General features: G+C 38.0%; 1 protein-coding gene across 1 annotated transcript; it reads left to right on the forward strand.

Moving 5' to 3' along the window:
- The first annotated feature begins 1,820 nt into the window (after nt 1–1,820).
- On the forward strand, nt 1,821–19,452 carry sytl4 (synaptotagmin-like 4). The gene is made up of 18 exons (XM_084719515.1): nt 1,821–1,981; nt 2,071–2,135; nt 3,584–3,771; nt 6,498–6,713; nt 7,604–7,713; nt 7,916–8,027; nt 8,140–8,307; nt 10,026–10,107; nt 10,203–10,293; nt 10,399–10,496; nt 12,346–12,438; nt 12,942–13,120; nt 14,492–14,594; nt 15,097–15,258; nt 16,181–16,286; nt 16,370–16,478; nt 16,565–16,773; nt 18,597–19,452. The coding sequence occupies exons 3-18, from the start codon at nt 3,653–3,655 to the stop codon at nt 18,737–18,739; spliced, it is 2,100 nt and encodes a 699-aa protein (XP_084575641.1). The 5' UTR covers nt 1,821–1,981; nt 2,071–2,135; nt 3,584–3,652; the 3' UTR covers nt 18,740–19,452.
- Nucleotides 19,453–20,862: the final 1,410 nt, after the last annotated feature.

Below are 20,862 nucleotides of genomic sequence, written 5' to 3' on the forward strand. Positions count from 1 at the left end.
GTGAACATTTGTAATTTGGTGTAAACAAACTAAAAATTCCCAGTTTGAATCAGTGTATTTTCATTGTGAATTAGAAAATGATCTGCATGAGTATCACTGCTGTAATATCTACAAAAAATTTGAACAGAAATCATATAAACACACAGTTCTACTCTGCCTTTTCAATATATCTTTGGAGCTTGAGAGGGCGAACGACTGTTTTTTGCAAAAACACATGCTACATACTACATGACCGTGTTGCTTCTGAGCTGTAGACAGCTGACAAATGAAAGGAAAAAGGCTGAATAAATGAGTGGAAAAACAGAATGCAGATGCTTCCATACAAGGATCTCACTGAATGGTTTCATGAGTATGGAAGTTATGTGAATCATATGATATGGCCCTCACAGTCATCAGGTGAACAGCTATGGGAGTTTGGACCCTAATAAGGGAATATCTTCTAGATGAATGGTGTTTATCCTTCCAGGAGAAATCCATGCCAAGGAGCACTGAAGCTGTTCTGGTGGCTGGTGGTGGATCAACACGTTACTAAGACAGTTAATGTGTTTGTTTTTTCCCTTTGTCACCCATCTGTGTCCGCTGCGGAGGTGGTGAAAGCACAAAATCTGCCTTAGCGCCAGTTGCCAAAAGAGCCATTTTCAACAGACTCAGCTGGATGTTCTTGATGGTCAATAATACTTTAAGGTTTCCTCTTAAGTGTAGTATTAATCATCTGAAATACAAAGTCAGCAGAACCATCCAAAACCAACTCTTATCCATTCCCAGTCAAGCTTGACACCTCAATCTGTTAATTCCTGGAAGCACCTGGTTGGAGCTGTAAGCTAAATGCACATTAATTTTTCTTTTTCTTTTACCTAAAACGAGTTCTATTGTGATTATATATATATTGTATATGTACAGCTGTATACTACTAACCTTGTATGGATGTGATATAATTGTTGTCATTCTTGTATGGCCTGGCTCAGGTTAAAACGAACAAATACAGAGAATGAATTCCATAGAACTGACTTCATCATCCTGGGAGAAAAGATGGCATAAAAGACACTGCTGTGAAGTAGCAGGGTAGCATAGTGCTGCATAGTTGTTGTGCACTTGCCTTATTGATGCCAGCATTTTATGTCATATGGGAGGCCTAGTCTTAGAGTCTGGATATTGTTATATTATATTCAATAAATGTTGTCTTTCTCTGCTTTTAAAAGCTGCATGTACTTTTAATATTTTGTGAAAGCACCAGTAGTCATCCCCAAAAATATGGTTGCAATATCAATAAAAATCGATATTGAGGCATTTGGTCAAAAATATTGTTTTTGACATTTGTTTTTGTCCATATTGACCTCGACCTCAGTGACATTTTAAGATAGCAGAGATTTGTTGTAAATTAGCACCACCTCAGGAAGACTTGCAATTACTTTTTATGAGAGTAGTTAATTTGTTTTACAATGTAGTTATGTTTCCACATCACTTTGCATACACCCTGACAATAAACAATGGTATAGTCAGTGAGGGAACTACACATAGAAACCATCTGTAGTGTGTTTTTTGTTTGTTTGTTTTATTTTGTTTTTCTCAACAGCATTAAATGGTTCATTGTATTTGTGTTGTATTTCTAATATTTACTATTTTTCTTCAGAGGCAAGACAAAGTAAAAGCCCTTCACTTCCCGTTGTTCAAATTTCTGCTCTCATTAAAATAAACTCACCTGTTTGTTTGCGTGGGAAAAGGGGAACTGGGCTGCTTACTGGACTGTTCAGTGGGTTAAATTTTCCACATCCAGCCCTTCTGCGGTAAATAAAGCTGACTAAGGAAATGCACCTGTCATGGAAAATGTGGAGAGGCGCTCCTCTCTGTCTGTCAGCCTGCTGCAAACTTTCCTTACCTTCCGGTACTCGGGACTCCTCTAACACAAGTCAACAGTTTTGAAGACGGGAGGCAAGGAGAAAAAGAAGTGGCACGGATATTATGGTCATAACCGACGAGGAAAGTGAGTTTACAGGCAACATGCGTCAACTTAATTAACGCTAGCTAACTTCAAGTCTGCTACTTTTAACCGTTTTGTTGTGTTTCTATCAGGAATATCTGGCTGTCACCGTGGTGACGCAAGCCGTTAGCAGGGAGAAGTCGACTTTTAACAGCAGGTGTGTGTATTTAATTATCTGTTATTTTGTATTGTTAATTGTTAACCGGATTTCAGACTTTATCAACGCAGTAAAATGACTGAGTAGTTATCCCAAACCTTTCGCCTTTACTTTACAGTCGCTTGAAAGTAAACTGTTTGTCAAAGACAACATGGAGTGAATGTGGAGTAACGTATTAACGTATTAATTTAAATTTTCAGTTGGAACGTTACTTGCGCCAACGTTCGATTCCGTCCGTTAGAAACTGATCACAAATCCAACAGCTCACCGCGGATTGGTGATTTTAACAACTGTCATCTCACACACTATCTGGTGTCTTGGGATTAAGTGTTTGTTCAGTTAATTCTGTTAATGTCATTTGCAGTTTACAAAAGCCTCCATGCTTTAAGTAAACTACGGCACCTTTTCAGCTTAATTAGTTTTTAGTGCACGATTTCCCTGTTCACTGTTCCCTATTCAAGTGTTTGTAAAAGATTATTGCAGTATGTCTGTCATCTGGTACAGACGCATGCGCCATTTCCTTGAAGGTTTAGTTTAACTTGACAAGTTGTCTTGCAGGTATATTATCCGATCCCTGCGGCATTTAAACAATGAGGAAAAAAAAAGGTGCAGGTTTTGCATGCAGGGTTGAAATGCGGCTTTCCCACTGATTAACCACTACACATTTTCACCTCACTCCTATTTCCTTTGAGGCTTTTCAGCTGGAGCATAGAGTTTCAGCTGGGAACACCACTGAGGACAAGCTTGATGTTGTCCTTTAACAAATGGTTTAAGCTTCCCAACTCCACCCGGTTCTCTGTATCCTTAGAGGGTGGGAACCAACCAACTTAATGGCCAAGTTCATGTTGTTTTTGCCTGTCCCATTTAAAACAACCTTTCACCCGGGCGCAGGCTTTCTGTGGGATTTTAAAATCCTCTAGCATCCTGGTTCCTATTAGTCATTTATCATTTCTGGGAGTGCACGGTTTGGCCAAAAGGTTCCTCCAGAAGTGTACACTAATTCTTGTCCTTCCATGAAATGGAAAACATGCTTCAGTTTGTGTTGGTTTTGTGGTTATCTGGATTCCCACAGGCAATCATTTTTGACACACAAAGAAAGAGGCTACAACTAGAAAGCCATCGCTCAAAAAGTTGCTCAGAGTTGCATGGGGGCGAGCAGGAAGACAGACACATCACTCAGTCGTCTATAATTCATTTGATTAGGATCACACAACTTTTTCATCCCATCGCCGCACAGCATCCTCAAGGTTCCTCTTTTTACTCAGGTTGATTTACATGAAGTTGTAGAAAAAAACAGGCTCTGCAGTAGTTAAGAGTGCTGCTTACCTCTGTAGGTGTGTTTGATGTTTAAGTCTGACGTTCTTTGAAATACAAGTTTTGTCAGTATTTAATCAGACTCAGAGTTATTACAGTCTCAGTGAATTCATTATGTTCTGTTTTATCTTTAGGAGACCTTCTCTATGTGTTAGAGAGCAGGGTCAGTTAATCTGCGCTGAGGGTTTTTGGTTAAACGCGCCATGCCCCAGGCTGCAGACATGATCAACCTGGGCTTTCTGTCTGAGGCTGAGCAGGAGCTGATCCTGGAGGTGCTGCGACGGGACGAGGACCTGAGAAAAGCTGAGGAGCAGCGTGTGCGGTGAGAAGAGAGCACTCCCTGTGTGAACTGTACTAAATGTTTATCTTACTAAGAGATCAGAGCTGTGACAATTAGCCAACCAAAAGGAAATTAATTACCAACTATTTTGATAATCAAGTAATTGTTTCAGTGATTTTTCAAGCAAACATGCCAAACATTTGCTGGGTCCAACTTCTTAAATGAAAGGTTTTTTGAAAGTATTATTTTTCAGTTATTTAGATTGTGTGATTTAGGCTCTTGCTGCTTGCAGGGCTCATTATTGAACCTCAATACTTTTTGAATACTGTCCAATATGTGTTCATAGAATCAAGTATTAAAAAACTGTCAAGTATCAGAGGCCTGGTCAGATTTTTAGCCTTGTTTACTTATTTGTGGATGAAGGCCAAGATATCTGCTTGTATTAAGACACTGCATTGAGAAGTTTGACATATTTCGCCAAATAGAAAAAAAGGGAACACCACTAAGGTAGTGAAAGTAAGCATAATTTTGGTATCAGTGGCGATACCCACTTATCTTATTGGCACTGGTATCAAACGATTCAAACAATACCCTGCCCTCGTTCCTGGGTGCCAAAGACAAATTTACACTAGAGGCCCTGCAGTGGACTACATAGATACAGCAAAGCTTATCTTAATATACAGGTTTTTTGTGTTGCAATATGCTGCTCTGAATTACAGCTGGGAGAAAATTATCATTATTGATAGAATTGTGTATGATCATATTCTGTTTTCATTTACAAGAATCCGGCAAAATTGGTTTTTGAATGATTTGCTTTGCTTTTGAAAAAGAGGTTTGTCTGATGTAGTGTATAACAATGTCAACTTTCTTATTTTTCTGAGAACATTTGCCATATTGTGATGCATGTTGGGGCTGCAACGTACAATTAATTTCACTTTACCTGGTGATTATTTTGTCTATGAATTGATAAATTGTTTGTGCTATAAAATATCATTAAATAGTTTAAAATCATCCTAGTGTCCCTGAGCTCAGAGTGACATCTTGCTGTTGCTATTGACTGGCTGTCTGTTTAAAAAAATCCAATACATTTTATATCCAGGAAGACTATAAAAAAAAACAGCAACTGTTCACTTTTAGAACACGAACAGAAGCTCGAACAAGTAAATTTTGGGTATTTTCGCCTTAAAAATAAATTGTATCTGCAAATACTGTTGTGTTAATTAATTAATCATGTAATTATTTCAGCTAATGTATCATACATCCTAAAATGTGCCCTATAACACATTATTGTACAATATGTACGATCAGTGTTAACCATACATTCATTTATTTGTGGCAACCGGCCACAATCAAAACATCAGCCACCACAAATTGATTTTTTGTTTTTAGAGCTGTGCACATGCCTGTCTCGTCTTGCCCTGAAGGGAGCTTTTGATTTGCAAAACTTTTGCAGGATTTGTACTTGTTTCTGTTAAAATGATCACTCTCTGGTGATCTCTCGTGGGTCTGGGGTTCCTTTCTTTACACGACCCTCTCTGTCTGTCTCACTCTCAAATTCATGACAGCGGACCTTTCAGCATGATGTGGTTTGAGTCGTGGATCCACCATCCATGATTGAGAGTGAGAGGAGTCTAACTGCACATTTTCTCCACAGAGATAGAGCCTCCTGTTTAATGTATTTGCCTACTTGTGTAGTTTTATAAAAGCTTGTATGTGCACCTGGAAAGTGTAGATGTCATTCTTTACCACATTGGTTTAGATTGTTTTAGGCGACATCATTAACAATGAGCCTGCTGTACATGCAGCTCACTGTTTGCTGTAAATTGAATCGTGAAAGAACCCAAAACACAAGCTGTTCGTGTTTTGTGACTTTATAAAACATCCTGCTGATGAAGAAGGTCAACAGATTAGACACAGACAGTGCAGGAGAAGGTAACAGACAAACAGAGAGAGGCAGGAGAGAGGTGCAGGTGTGTCATGGGAGAAGAGAACTGAAGAAAAGAGCAAGAGAAGCAGATTAAAGTTTTACAGTAGTTGTAATGATTAAACAGTCAAATACAGTGAATAACTGAGCAGAAATAAAATGAGGAAATAAGAAATAAGCTACTAGAAATGGGGTAATTTTTTCTCGGTTTTCTTCTTCACTAAAGTACTTCTATAGGATCAATAAATCCTGGAAAGAGTTAATTTGTGCATAAATAAACAGTCCTGATCATTTTTACTGGTATTTCTGCCTCACCTTATATTATGTTGATTATTGGAAACATATGTTGGATATTTTATAAATGAGGAATAATGCAATAAGGCTGAGTTAACAGGCCATCTCATGTTGGACACTTTAGCCTGCTTCATAATTGAGACATAATAAGTGCATTTAGGTGTAATGAAAGCTGTACTGCACTGTAAATCTTAAATTTGCAGAATTTGTTCTATAGTCTTTTATTTATTTCAAACAAAACTACCTGTGAGCCACCTGTGGGTCATGACCCAGTCACTGGGAACGACTGTTTTAGATGATTGGCCACCGTTTTTCCCAGTTACTATATATGTAAAACCCCAAATTAATGAGGTTTATGTCATTCATCTAAGTGGGAAATGTAGAAATTAGGTCATCACTAGGTGGAGTAGCAGAACTTGACATAAGGTTGCACCAAAAAAGGACAAATTACAGAAAAAACTACTATATTTAAAGTAACTTACAGACACTAGGTCACTTAAGTATCTTTTCAAATGAGAACGTCTGAGTTTTTTGTTTTGTTTTATCTTAGGAAGTTGAAGACGGAGTTACTGGATGTGAAGAGGAAAGGGGCCAAACGTGGCAGTGGCAGATACAGTCAGCGCAGTTGTGCCAGATGCCAGGAGCCTCTGAGTCGACTCACTCTTTTCTCCAGCCAGTGTAAGATGTGCAACCACCACGTGTGTCGCAACTGCCGAACAGTCCTCCCCGAAGGATCCTGGCTGTGCAGTGTGTGTGCCAAAGAGTCGTAAGAGAGTTTTGTTTATATGCCCCTTTAACTTGCCATAAGAAATATTATGTCTGGATCAAATCAGTGGGTCATTACCCATGGAGTCAAAATAAATTACAGTGCCCATGTTCATGGTAATAAAGGAACATGACACTCAGCTTAATAGTGCATTTACATGGACAGTCATTTTTCACTATTATTCTGAATATGAAAACATTCTGAATTTGATGCAGGTCATGTAAACGGCATGTTCGTTTTAGATATTCCTAATTAGTCCTTATTCACAGTGTAACATTTTCTGTTGAAGTCATTTTGGAAATGCTGATATTAGTCCTTTGGACATATACATGCTATGTATTTGGAATATGCGTCCTATTTAGAGTTTTTACTGTCAGCTCTTTGCATCTTAAACAAACCAACTATCAGTTTGTAAGGCTGGTGTAAAGTTGCATTCACAAAAGAATCACCTACATTTCTGGTTGTAGGTAGAAATGCACCCACTTTTACACATTATGGATTTGGATATACTTTTGTATGCTGTGGATATGATATTAAAACAAAGTAGTTCTGGTAGATTTTACTGTTGAAAGAAAGCATTTCTGACATGGAAATGTTCACAGAAAGCTCTGTGGATTATCATGACTAACGGGGTCATGATTCTTATTTCCAAAAACTATAGGCCAGTGGGAAAATATGTGTTTTTGATTTTGGGGTGAACTGTCCCTTTAATTTAAACTATGTATCTATACAACAATCAAAACATCAGTTTAAAATAAGTTGCAAAATATTAGTCAGCTCGCAGTATGATGGGTAATCAATAATCTTTTTTAAGTTTCTCATTTAACTGATGAATTAGTATAAATGCTGTTCAATTTAGACCTTTAAAAAGTATTTGTATTGGTTTGTAGGGATCTAAAGAAGAGGACAGGTGACTGGTTCTACGATCAAAGGGTCAACCGTTTCTCCACAAATCCTGGACACGACCTTGTGAGAGTCTCCCTGAGAAAGAGGCCTCTGTGTGAGTACAGGAAGAGGAAGTGGGTATCAGCCGTTCAGCCAGGAATGTAAACAGCTCTCAGCCTGGCCGAATGAAATGTCCACACAGGAATGTTTTCCAGTTCAGCAGTAGAAGTACAGCAATGTTAAAAACTTCACTAACTTGATAGAGTTCTGTTCAACTGGAATGGAAGTGTGATTCAACTTTTGTTCTCTGTATATAGTGAATAAACGTGAGACGACAGGAGAAGTTCTGTTGAGAAGTACTGAACCAAGCCCAGATCTCCCCACTCCTGTACCTCGGGCCAGGCAGAAAAATCAGACGACAAATAAAGGGTGTGTGGTCATTCTTCACATCGGTTTGTCAGTTTTAGTAATTTGTTCATTTCTGGATTTCCTGAACACAGGTTAAGGCTATTTTAACCTGTCGTCATATTTTGTTTGACAGTCATTCAAGCGAAAATTCAGGATCAATCACTTCAAGGGAATCATTGGAATCAAAGGAGGATGTTTGGTCAAAGCCGACACGCAGCGACACAGAGTCTGCAGAAAACGCCAGTATAATTAGCAGTAAAACTGAGTCTGAATCTGGCCGTGTGACCCCGGAGAAACCAAGGTAAACTCACCTGTAGTTCTTTTAAAGGTACAAACACTGCCTGCTAACTTCAAAGCAACATTTGAAGCAGTAAATCTAGTGTTTGTCCGTCCTCCCCCACAGCTGGTCAGGACACTGCACTAGTGGACTTGAAAATCTTTTAACTACCAGATAAATTAGTAGTCTGTCAATTTCAGTTGTACAGCACCAAATCATAACTCCTTTGTTAGGGAACTTCTCATATAGAGCAGGTTTACACGTTAATCTTTATAATATTATTTACAGAGGGACAAAAGTTCAGACTGAGAGAAAGCACCAAGGCAACTTGCAAGGAAAAATTTTTAACAGGCAGAAACCTCGAGTAGAACTGGACTTAATGGTGAGCTGCCATCCACCACGGCGGGTTTGATTGAGAGAGGGAGAGGGAAAGAGTACATACAGTAGCCCAATGCAAGTTCCACATAAGGGTTTAATTATTTCTTACATTTATTTTAATATGTTTAAAGTAATAGTAATGGTAGTGGTAAAAATAATGTTAACAGGTGTAATTAGAGTTACTGTACATTTGGATTAGATGACCTCCAATTCTAGATGTCAGTCATTCCAGTAAAGACAAAAGCGTGATTGTGGAGACATAATTAAAAAGTCAAAAATATATAATTTAGGAGTATCTTTGTAGCCAAATGGTTACTGCACGTGCCACATAATGCAACGCCGCCATTTGAATTCAAGCCACAGGCCGTTGTTGCACGTCATACCCTCTCTTTCTCCACATGTCTCCTGTCTGTCTCTTAGCTGTCAAACTGTCCAATAAAGGCAAAAATACCCCCACATCTTTTTAAATGGCATTGAAGTTGCAGAATATGTAGTTTTTAATAAAGATATGGGAGCTGTGATGGGGAGATGTGCTTACTTGTTCACGTGAACTTTTACTTTGCAATTGTATTGTTATAATGGACAATAATAATTAATCAGCACAGTCAGTGTCATTATATGTAAATGGTTACTGAATTCTCTGAAATAAAGAGAAAAATCCAAAATAATGAACAGGACAGCCCTCCAGTTTAGATGATTATTTTCATTATTGATTACTCTGTCTATTATTTTCATGATTTATTGTTTACTCTTTAAAATGTCAAAAAAATTCTATGAAAAAATGGTCATCACAATTTTCCAGAGCCCAAAGCGGCTTCTTCAAATTGCTTCTTTTCTCTAATCAACACTCCAAAACCTAAAATTCTTAATAAATGACAAAGAAATGGAGCACATCTTTATATTTAAGCCAATGGAACCAGAAAATGTTTGACATTTTTATTTGGAAATGACTGAAATGATTAATCAATCATCAAAATAGATGGCACCTAATTTTTTTTCAGTCCATGAATAGACTAATCATTGTAGCACTACTCCAGTTTAATTATTAGCTTATGCAAGGACGTTTTGGGCTTGGTTATAACACTGTCCTGTTTGCACACTGAGGAAGGTCATCTGCCTGAAATGTCCATACATGAATAAATAATGTTGTTAAATTGCTGTCCTGCTTGTGGTGTGTACTGTTAATGTAAAATCCGCAGATGTCAGACAAAACCTGCTGTGACGTCCCCATTGTCGGTTTCAGGCTAACTGGGATGAGGATTTAGATGCCCGTTCACACACATCATTTGAAAAACACTATTTTATATGTATTTGAATTTAAAAAGGTGTAGCCATGATTAATAATGATTTGTGTCATCTCACAGGAGAGAGGATGACTCAGGTCAGCCCAACCCAGCAGGGTCCACCGTCCCAGTCAAAGCAGAAGCCAACACAGAAGCTGACAATGTACGATGCTCTCAGGTAACATGATCATGTTTCTGTCTTGAGCCATTTTACCTTCTTTTCTCTGACTGTAACTCCTTTTTTTTTTGTTATTTCAGGCTCCAGAAAGAAAAACAGTGACTTCGAGCCCAGAGCTGGATGTTGATAGACTCTTTAAGAAGAGTGTCAAACGAGACCCAAGGCCTACTGGTTTGTCTCTTTGTATTAACATGTGCTGTGCTGTTGGTTTTCTTGCAGAATCAAATGAAAACACTGTGTGTATTACAGCCTAATTACTGATCTGTCTGTTTATAGCAGAGTGTGTATCAACACTGGACCTGCGTGATGGACCTGACTCGTCAGAAGCCTCGATGGGCAACAGGAGCCGTTCTGTACCAGGCTTAGATATAGACGTAAGTAGATCGCGGTCGGCACTGTCCCAGTTTGGAGAAGCAGGAGTACTGGTAGAGGAATATAAGTAAGTTGCTGTGGACAGGGTCAGCAGTATAATGTATTTTAAATCTCTCTCTACCCCCTTTCCTGTCATGTCTTCAGCTGTTCCTATCTAAAATAAAAAGGCAAAAGCCCAAAAAAATAATCTGAAAAAAAATCTGAAAAGATTGTCTAATGACAATGCAAAGTGGTGAAAATCTAAATTTACTCGTTCACTCAAACGGATATTGTTTTTTTGTTTTGTTTTTAGGTGGTTAAAATATGTTTTACATCATACCACCCGACTTCAAACTGTTCCTTTAATGTTGAATAAATAAACTGAAATGTCTGGAAGTGGATTTTGCCATATTAATTTAACATCGGCCTCATTGTGGGGATACAAAGCTAATCCTTCTTCCATTTCTTTTCTTTGTGATGTTGTAACTTTTCAGCAGCCCCAACACTACTGTATATGTCAGGCAGAGGTTTTCTACATGTCCAAGAATGATAGTACATATAGATATGAAGCAGTAGTAATAGTAAAAGGAGCAGAGCACCAGTTAAAAAGTGAGATTCATGCTCAAAATGAAACATCTTTAGTGGCTACATTTAATTCTGCTTCACTGAGTCTATTTTTGCCTCCTCTGTGGTGGATTATTTCCTGTCTCATTAGCTGAGCATTACTGTCAAATGAATCAAGACAGAAGCCCATCCAGCTGATGTTTCAGTTTACTTAAAATGTTTTTGCTATTTAAACGAATTTTTAACTGTTTATGAAACAGTCTCACTGTAAAAGAGGTGGCAAAAGTACCCACATTTTCTACTCAAGTAGAAGTACAGATACTTGTGTAAAGAAAAAAAAAAGACTGCGGTACTAATACTTCTACTAAGTACTAATTCAACTTCTTTACTCAAGTGAAAATGTATAGGCTGAAATGTACATAAAAAAGGTGGGGAGGTGGAGTAAAAAGTAGGACTGGACATCTGAAGGACATTTCTACCAGCTGTCTCTGTGCAAAATTAACTGAACCTCATGTCATATTAATATGAATCAAAAACTATTAAACTTAAACCATTGTAACTTTATATAAAAATTAAAACACAATATATATTGCAATATACATACAAAGAATATACACTGAAACATTATGATCCACACAAGAACACATTTAATTACACTGATAGAAACACCAAGGAATCATTTTCTGTTATTGTCCCATCCATTTAAGTTGAAATCAGTCTTGATGTTGGAAAGGCAGCAAATAAAAAATATTCAATAATTCCCCTCAAATGCATTAAAAATAAAAAATAAAAAATAGGTCACAAGCCTGTTTTGCAAATGTAAGGAGTAGAAAGTACAGATATTGGAGTTTAAATATAGGATTTAAAAGTAAAAAGTTGTCAGAAAGATAAACACTAAATAATAGATACCTGAAAAATCTTAGTGGAGATTTTTCTTTAAATAATTTTATTTTTAAGGTTATATTTTGTATTTATGGCCATGGAAACACTAACACTTTTCTTCACGGGTTCCTCCAAAATCAACAGAGAATGAACGTTCCCTGTAGCTGTTTTAAATTTACTGTAATTGTATTGGCTAGTTATGGGACTTTCAAAGCCTGTCCTCAGTGGCCTTTTTGACACTGTTGGTGTTTTAGGATAGATTTTTTTTTCAGTCATAATATCTAACTGTTACACAAAGAGATCCATCTCTTGGAAACCATATTTGTTTGATTATTTCTTTAATCACACAATCCTTATTATGGCTGACAAACAAAAGCCTTCCTGTGTGTCTGATCAGCTTTCTAAACATTTATTTTGATGTTGCAGGAAGACGCAGAGGAGGAGGAAGATATCGACAGCTTGGTTAGCTTTCATAAAAGGACAATGGCTTCGAGCTCATCCAGCCTGCGTAGCTCAAAGGTAAAGTATTGATATGTCTCATATTAGTCCTCTAAAGATGCTGTGAAGAGCAGCTCATTATGTCTCTCAGTCAGAACGGAACTGATGCTCAGTAATCTGGATGAGCATCTATGACCTCAGGATATCCTCCAGCGAGTTAAGAAGTGTGAAACTGATGTGCTGAAGTCTAACAAAATGCTTCTATAGTTACCAAAGCCTCAGGGAGAAACAAAGCTGAGGCCAACATGACTTTCATGCTGTCACTCTGGATTTAGACAGAAGCATCCTGATCTCTAAATTGTTTGTTTTATCCCTGACATACTTTCTGTTAACCCTCCAGTATATATTTATTTTGTATGATATGACTTTTTAATCTATGATCTGCAGCATTAAGCCTTTAGAGCATGTCTGTCCAAATGTCTGACATTTGGATATCTTAAATGTCAATATTTGGTATTAATGAAACAAAGAAAGGGCTCGTTAATGATTATTTATTCAGTTCAGGTGTATGTCTGTTTCTGCAGAGCACACTGGGCAGCATGATGAGTATTTACAGTGAAGCAGGAGACTTTGACAGTGTGGAGGTGAGCGGAGACGTCATCTTCTCTATGACCTATGATGAAAACACCCACAGCCTCCAGGTCTTCATCAAGGAGTGTCAAGGGCTGGCCTGCGGCGATATCTCACGGCATCTGTCCAACCCGTAAATATCATAAACTAGCATAATTGTAATGTCAAGCTTTATGAGGAGTCCAGCTAACTAAAATTAATTGATAAAAATGAAAATGAATTGTGTGTGTGTGTGTGTGTGTGTGTGTGTGTGTGTGTGTGTGTGTGTGTGTGTGTGTGTGTGTGTGTGTGTGTAAAAAAAAACTTTTAGAAACTGCTGCATTTTTATTAAGTATTACAAAAATATGTTAGTCACAGAAACAAACATTTTCTTTTCTCTTTTGTCTTTCTTGCAGTACTTGAATGGTAAAGTGGCCCCAAGCCAATTTGAGCTTTAGACCCCTGTCTTAAATGATAAATACCTGTGTGTATTTGAGTGCACATGCATGAGGCTTGTAAATTAGCACAATTAACGCCCCAATAATACCATATGAGACTATGATTCCTGCCCCATATATCAGGAAGTTTATTCATGAAAAGAGCATCAAAGAGAACAAAAAGAACTTAATGAGTTTGGAGTTTGACGTCCTGCTTTCAGAGATCCATAAGGGAAAATCTGTAATTTAACAGCATCAGCAGTGGAATTAAAAGACCCGCTAAAGAAAAGAAACAGGAAAAGCGAGTGCTGTTAATGTGATTTTACTTGAGGGTCGGACTGTCACTGAAATAAAGAAGAAATGTTGATATGAAAATGACTTCAAAGAAAAAAAGGACTTGCTGCAGTCGCAGGAAAGGGCAGTCAATAACTGCAGCGGGAGGAGGGGTTCAAGGGGAAGTTTTCATCATAGACAGAGTGAGGATGTTGTGTGAGGAAGAATAGCAACTTCATAAACCTGCATGTGAAGATATACAGCCAGTACACCTGGCAGTAGGTAATAATGAATCATTGAATGAATGATGATAGGAAGGAGGAGGATAAGAAGATTTCCAATTATTATTATTTGAAATGCAGTCAGACAGGATAATATCAACAGAATTATGACGATTTATTGTGTCATTTATTTTTCAAAGTCAAAATATCTTCAAGCTAATGAAATATACAGTCATTAGTGAAAATCTTTATCAGATAATTTGTTATCATAAAGCTCCACTAGTTAAAGCACATAATTTGATGTTTGCTTAAACTTTGGACACGATTATGGCTCTGAAACACACACATTTTTCTACTGCACACATCCCCCTCAGTGATGTTAACACAGCTTTGATCAGTGTAGATAAGAGGTTACTGTGTTTACAAAGTCTCTATAATCACATCCCAATGGTGATTACTTGAGCTTCACAGGAAACTGAATGTCAACACATATTTTTCTCAGCATTTTTTAGTCAGGAAAAGCAGCAAATGGCCAGTCGCCCTGCCCGGGAGGGGAAACGCTGCCTGACATATCTTTCTGTTTCTGTCTTTCAGTTATGTCAAATGTTATCTACTTCCTGACAAATCTCGCCAGAGCAAAAGGAAGACGAGCATCAAGAGAAACACACTGAACCCCGTCTACAATGAAACGCTGAAGGTGATGGTTTTCAAGTGGCACCTTGCTAACTGAATCTGTCGACCTTATCCTGTTGACTTAATGACACTCCCTGATTAGTGACCTTGTGCTGTGCCTGCTGCAAATAATGACCACACCTACAGAGACCTTAAGATTGATATTGACTCTGCAGATTAGAATAGCTGTTGTCAAATATTGATTTTGGTTCAGGTCTCCAGTGTAGAGTCACTTTAAATACAGTGACAAACCAACCCGCTGCAGGAAATTAGCTGTTTGAATCAATTAGTAACAAATGAACGCTCTGCTAGTTTGGATTTGCTCTTTAAAGGTTAAAAAGAAGGTAATCACTTTAAAAATTTTAGCTGCAACTTTCAATAAAAATCTGAATCCATCTTTTGCTTTAATCTTCATTTCATGACTTATTTAAACCTCCTATCACAGCATGAAAATTATCTAAGACATTTTCACCACTGTATCAGGATTGAGGCAGGTCTTTGATCCATCCCGTCTTCTCCTCCAACAGTACTCCATCAACCGTTCTCAGCTGTTCACCCGCTCCATGTTGATATCAGTCTGGCATCATGGTCGCCTCAGCCGCAACGCCTTCCTAGGTGAGGTGGAGATCGCTCTGGACTGTCGAGACCTCAGCTGCGCCGACATAGACCGTGTAGCTCTCATGGGGAAGGTAGAGAGAAACTGAATTTATTTTACTTGAACTGCAATGAACTCTAAGCTAAAGGTGCCCCGTGGAGTTTTCTTGTAAACAAACAAAAGTTATGTTTTAATCCAGTTTTACTCACCAAAACGTATCATGTGTAAATTTGCATTAAATCTATTTTTAACACTTTTTAGAGGCTGCATGCTAGTGCACATATAATACCCTAAATTACATAGTTAGAAGGCTAATTTGGATTTAGGTTTTCAGTAGCTTTAAAGCTGCCATAGGAAGAACCTGTGTAAAACATGACTCTCTCTCTGCTGCCTCGTATCCCTCATGCCCCTCCCTCATAAAACCACAAGTTTGAAAAGCAGCAGAAGAAGTCAGTTGCTCTGTGAAAACAGCCAGAACACTTTGAAATGACCTGTGACTGGCCAAAGTCTCCTATCATGCTTCCTCTCAGATCACAGTTATTTTGGATTTTTTGGGCAATGATTTCAAAAATAAACAGCCTTATATACTTATACTTACATATATACTTACACACTGAAAATCAAGGATGAGACATGCAGTGTAAAATGATCAGCTGTTTATAACTGTCAGTTGTCTGTCGATGTAAAGTTAAGCCCGTTATCCTGAAAACTAAAGCTCACTGATCTGAAATAGGAAGCATCAGGTGCAGATATGAGTGAACTGTTAATTAGGATATATTCAGCCACTGCACGCTTCCTAGTTATATTTCTTATAACCAGTTTATTAGTTGTTATATTGTTAATACACTTAATTTTCACACTCAAATATGGACATTTGTATCAGGCCTAGAAATCCAGATTTAGACCGGTTTTAGTGTGGAGGCCTGTATCTTAGTGGGAGTAACTTGTTTGCTGTGATGTTTTTTGTGTTTCTTGCATTTCCTATATACAATGTACTTTTGATGTACCTTCAACAGGCCGCCTCTGCTTTGCCGACTTCAGCTTTTGCTCAGTACAAAGGAGAGTTGGTGATCTCCTTGAAGTATATCCCACCTAAAAAAACAACAACTGAGAAAATCAAAAGTAAGACTATGATAAGAAAGCTGCATTCAGCTCTGGCTGTGTTTGGCTAAGTCTTCTAAGTGTGTCCTTTGTCTTCTCCTCAGGCAAAAAGGCAGGGACTGAGGAAGGAGGAGAACTGCACATCCTAATTAAAGAAGCAAAGAATTTGATAGCAATGAAACCAGGAGGAACATCAGATAGCTTTGTAAAAGGGTTGGTGATAAATGTATAATCTCACTGTGTTTTTATACCTGTATTTCTCTTTTCAAGACTAAGACTCTGTGTTTGTGCTTCTGCAGGTATTTGTACCCAACCAAGGCAAAGAGCACAAAGAGGAAGACTCCAGTTGTGAAAAAGAATCTGAACCCCCACTATGACCACACATTTGTGTACAAGGATCTGGCTGTGGAGCAGCTGAAGGTGATGTGTCTGGAGCTGACGGTGTGGGACAGAGAGGCCATGTTGAGTAATGAATTTCTGGGAGGAGTCCGCCTCAGCTCAGGAAAAGGTAAAATAATTCAATAAATCCTCATTTATTTTATTAATTTCATTTTTTTCCACCTGGCTTTCAGGGCAATACTATGAAATATAGTTTTGTGTTAGTTACTTTATGTGTCACAGTTGCTGTTCTGGGAGATCTTGCTAGCCTGCTTCTCTAGTTGTAAATGGAATAATCCACTTTTTATAAACAATACTAAGACTGGAGGTGTGATTTTAGGCCAATTTTTCACAAGCTTAGGGTCACAACCCAAAATGGATCACATGGATCATTTTTATAGGGTCCCCAATTAGCCGAGTAAAATGCATACTGTATTTCCTCAAATACTGACTTTGGCCTTTATTTACCTCAAATGCAAAAGGGAACAGACCCACAGCTGAAGCACACTTGTGTTAGAGGCAAGGATTTATCTCTAAGTCCTCCGTTTGATAAGCGTAGCTCCATATGTTGTGGCAGACAGTGTCAGGAAGCAGCTCTCAGCTATGGCAACCACAGGAACATTCAAAACAGGGGACAAGGACTCTAAAAGGCTGAAGCAAAATACAGCCAGAGTTAGACACTCTAGTTTTAACCAGTAGCGGTACAGTTCTTAAGTCACACCCCTTCAGGTGTGTCCCATGGGGCCTACGTTCAGAAAAAATACTAACAGTAGTTTATGGCAAAAGACATGTTTTTTAATATTGTTTCAACTGTGCCACAAATTACACGTTGTTTATCAATTTAAAACATAATTTCAAGAAAGTAAGTCAAGAAAGTCTCAGTTTCCTACAGGTTTGTTGTAATTTAGTTTTACGTGAAACTGCTTAGTGAATTACATTTCTTGTCTTGCTCAGTATACATCACAGACACCAGTCTCGCTCCCCCTTGTAACATTATCTTACCTTAAGTGTTTTATCAAGCGACTCCTGGTCCTTTTTATCAGTCGTGAAGAGAAAGAATGAGTAAGACCCACTATTGTGTGACTACATCCCAGTATGAAAACACCCAGGCATCGTAGCTTCAGCAGCTAACATTAGCTTTTGGAGGGAGAAAATCATGATGCTCTGACATTATGCTTGGATGATGTAGCTGAAAAGTCTACGTCTAAGTTTCAAATCGGTAGATACTGATAATTATCAATTATGATAGTGAACCTCTGTCTTGGGGTCTTGGTTCTAATGTAGGGCTACAACCAATGATTATTTTCATAGTTGATCAATTGGACAATTATTTTTTTTGATTAATCAATTAGTTGTTTGTTCTATAAAATGTAAGAAAATGGTGAAAAATGTCAGTCGGTGTCTCATTTTGTCCATAATTCAAAGATATTCAGTTTACTGTCAGAGAGGAGTAAATAAACTAGAAAATGTACACATTTAAGAGGCTGAAATCAGAGATTTTTTTTAAATTGCACAAAACTGATTAATTGATTATCAAAATAGTTGGCAATAAATTTAATAATTGATTATTCAATTCATTGATGCAGCTCTAGTCTAAGTAATGTATTTTTCTGTTTGTAAAATTTGCCATGTTGGGCATTATTTTATACCTTGGTAATAGCACTGGGGTTTTGGGAGCAACCTTTTACCTTTTATGTGGGTATGAATTGAATTAATCTTCATAAAGAGAGAAAGTACCATATCTACTCTTTTCTAGTTGAAATAGTTTCATTGTCAAAGCTTAATTGCCTTTGTGAGAGAGATGTGCTTAATTTTATATTAATGCTGAAGCACCCACAAGGCTTCCATGTTCTTTATCCTGTGTGAAAATTAAGAGAGCAAAAGGAATTTGTCGTTGATAGTAACAGACTCTGCACTAATTCTGCATTCACTGTGTAATCTTCACCCCCGCAGGCACTGTAAAAATAGGAAAAGAGGAAGTGGAGAAGGACTCAGTTGGAGAGGAAGTCAGTCTGTGGGAGAAGATGATGCAGTACCCAGATTCGTGGGCAGAGGGCACTCTCCCACTGCGCTCCACCATGCAGAAGGGCAAATGAGGACAGCACAGGCCTGCACCCTCAAAAAATGACTGTCATGGGGAGAAACTGTGAGGTCAGAGACAAAAATGAAGTTTTTTTATTTTACTTTGCAAAATTATCTGACCAGAAGCTTGTCTACTGAAGTGTATCAGCACACATCCGATTGGCTGTAAGCAAGACACACATTTCCTTGGCCTGTTGAACACTAAACATCTGCATACACCTGCTTCTCTGTGTGGGGTTCATCTTTAGCACGACTCCCCTCAGACTGCAGACTGTTGGAAATGTGTCAAATTATCACAATACTAAATTCTGGATTTATTTTAGAGCATTGACACAGTCATTTATGTTTTTATAATCAGGATGTATATATTATTGCAGTTCAAATTCATGCACAGCACTTAACACAGAAATGGTGTCATAGGTGTCACCTTTTTCTTTTTAATTGTGTACAGAATTACACATGGATGTATGTGGGATAACAGTTCTTTATAAACTGGTATTAGACACAATTTCTGGTGTTGCATCCAACAGTTTATGCTTAGTTTAATCTGTACTACTGGATTTTACATTAATACTATCATAAAAAGTATATTTATATAAGTTGCATAAATATTTGAAATTATTAAATGTGTCTATTTTCAGATATAAATGTAGATTTTTAACTTTTAACTCTTCATCAGAGTGTGATCAGAGTCTGTTCACCCAATAAAAACTGACTAAACACAAGACATGCCTGATTGTCTCAACTCTGTATTACTTTCAAATACCAGCTTAATTAGAAAATGATCCATCCACTGGAGTGTTCCTCAGTAGTCTTTTGTAGAAGTGGTCGTGGGTTTTCCCATTAAAGGAACAGTTCACCCCAAAATCAAAAATACAAATTTGCCCTCTCACCTGTAGTGCTGTTTACCCATCTAGATTGTTTTGATGTGAATTTCCAAGATGTCTGCATTCTTTCAAATGTAATAGAAATAGATGGCACTTCGGTTGAGGTGGTCAAGGAACCAAAAAATACATCTCTCCATGCAGAAGAAAGCATGAATGTATGGTGTGTTCCATTTACCACAAAGATAGGAAGTCCGAGCTGGGAATGATATCACACCTGAGTTGACCACGTTCCAGTACAACAAGTCAGGGGGGAAAAACCTTTTTGCATTTGATAACAATGGATTATGTGGTATCTTGCATATGCAAACATCATAGCTACGTCCACAAATAGAACTTGGACAGTGCTGTGTGTATGACAGGTTTGATGACAAAAGACAGGACTGCTAGTTAACAGCTTTCACTACTGTTCATGCACACAGTAGCCATCTTGCATTTTGAGGTTGGGGTTGGTGACGTTCCTCCAACTTTCCAAGTCAGAAATCCTACTTCAAGTCGTGTTCCAGTTGAAATTTCCAACTGGGAAGTCGGAATTTCCAACCTCAAAGTGTTCCAGCTGCACTACACCAAAAGTAAACAAAAAACGTGGCTTGTTGTTAAAAATTGATTAGTGTCATTAGCTAGTAAACAGACAACTGAACACTCAGCAGTGCAGCCTCCTTGCATAAACAACACTGAGGAGGCACTGTTTGAGGTAATACACCACTATACATTTCATTTTACAGCATCCAATAACATCGGCGAAATATTTTGGCATCAGTTTACATACATAAAGAGTTTTATGTATTATTTTAGGCTTTGATAGGTGCTGCCATTGTTGTGTGATGTCAGACAGCTGCTTTCCCATCAAAGAGGTAGATGGATTTACACCAAATTCACAAGTAGGAACTCCACCTTTGAGAGGCATTTCATTGTAGCTTTTCTAGTAGCGGGTCAGTAATTTTTGAGTTCCAAGTTGCCTGGAACGCAGCACTGGATGAGAGATTACAGCTCAGCCGAGGAGGATATCATTAATGTTTACATCCTGCACTGTCACGAGCACAATACTCTCATCCACGTGTGTACATGCACACTTATTTCTGCATGGTGATACGGTTGGCTGCTGTAGTTCAGTGGAACAAAAATAGTTTCTACATGAAACTGCTCACAACAAGGTCTGTGGATTATCTTGAGTGCCATGTATTTTCATTACACTGGAAAGAAGGCAGACATCTGCAAAACTCACGCAAATACAATAGATGGATAAACAGCAC

Source organism: Lutjanus erythropterus, chromosome 5, assembly GCF_056507025.1.
Source record: "Lutjanus erythropterus isolate fLutEry1 chromosome 5, fLutEry1.hap2, whole genome shotgun sequence".
In the NCBI taxonomy this organism is placed as follows: domain Eukaryota; kingdom Metazoa; phylum Chordata; class Actinopteri; order Lutjaniformes; family Lutjanidae; genus Lutjanus; species Lutjanus erythropterus.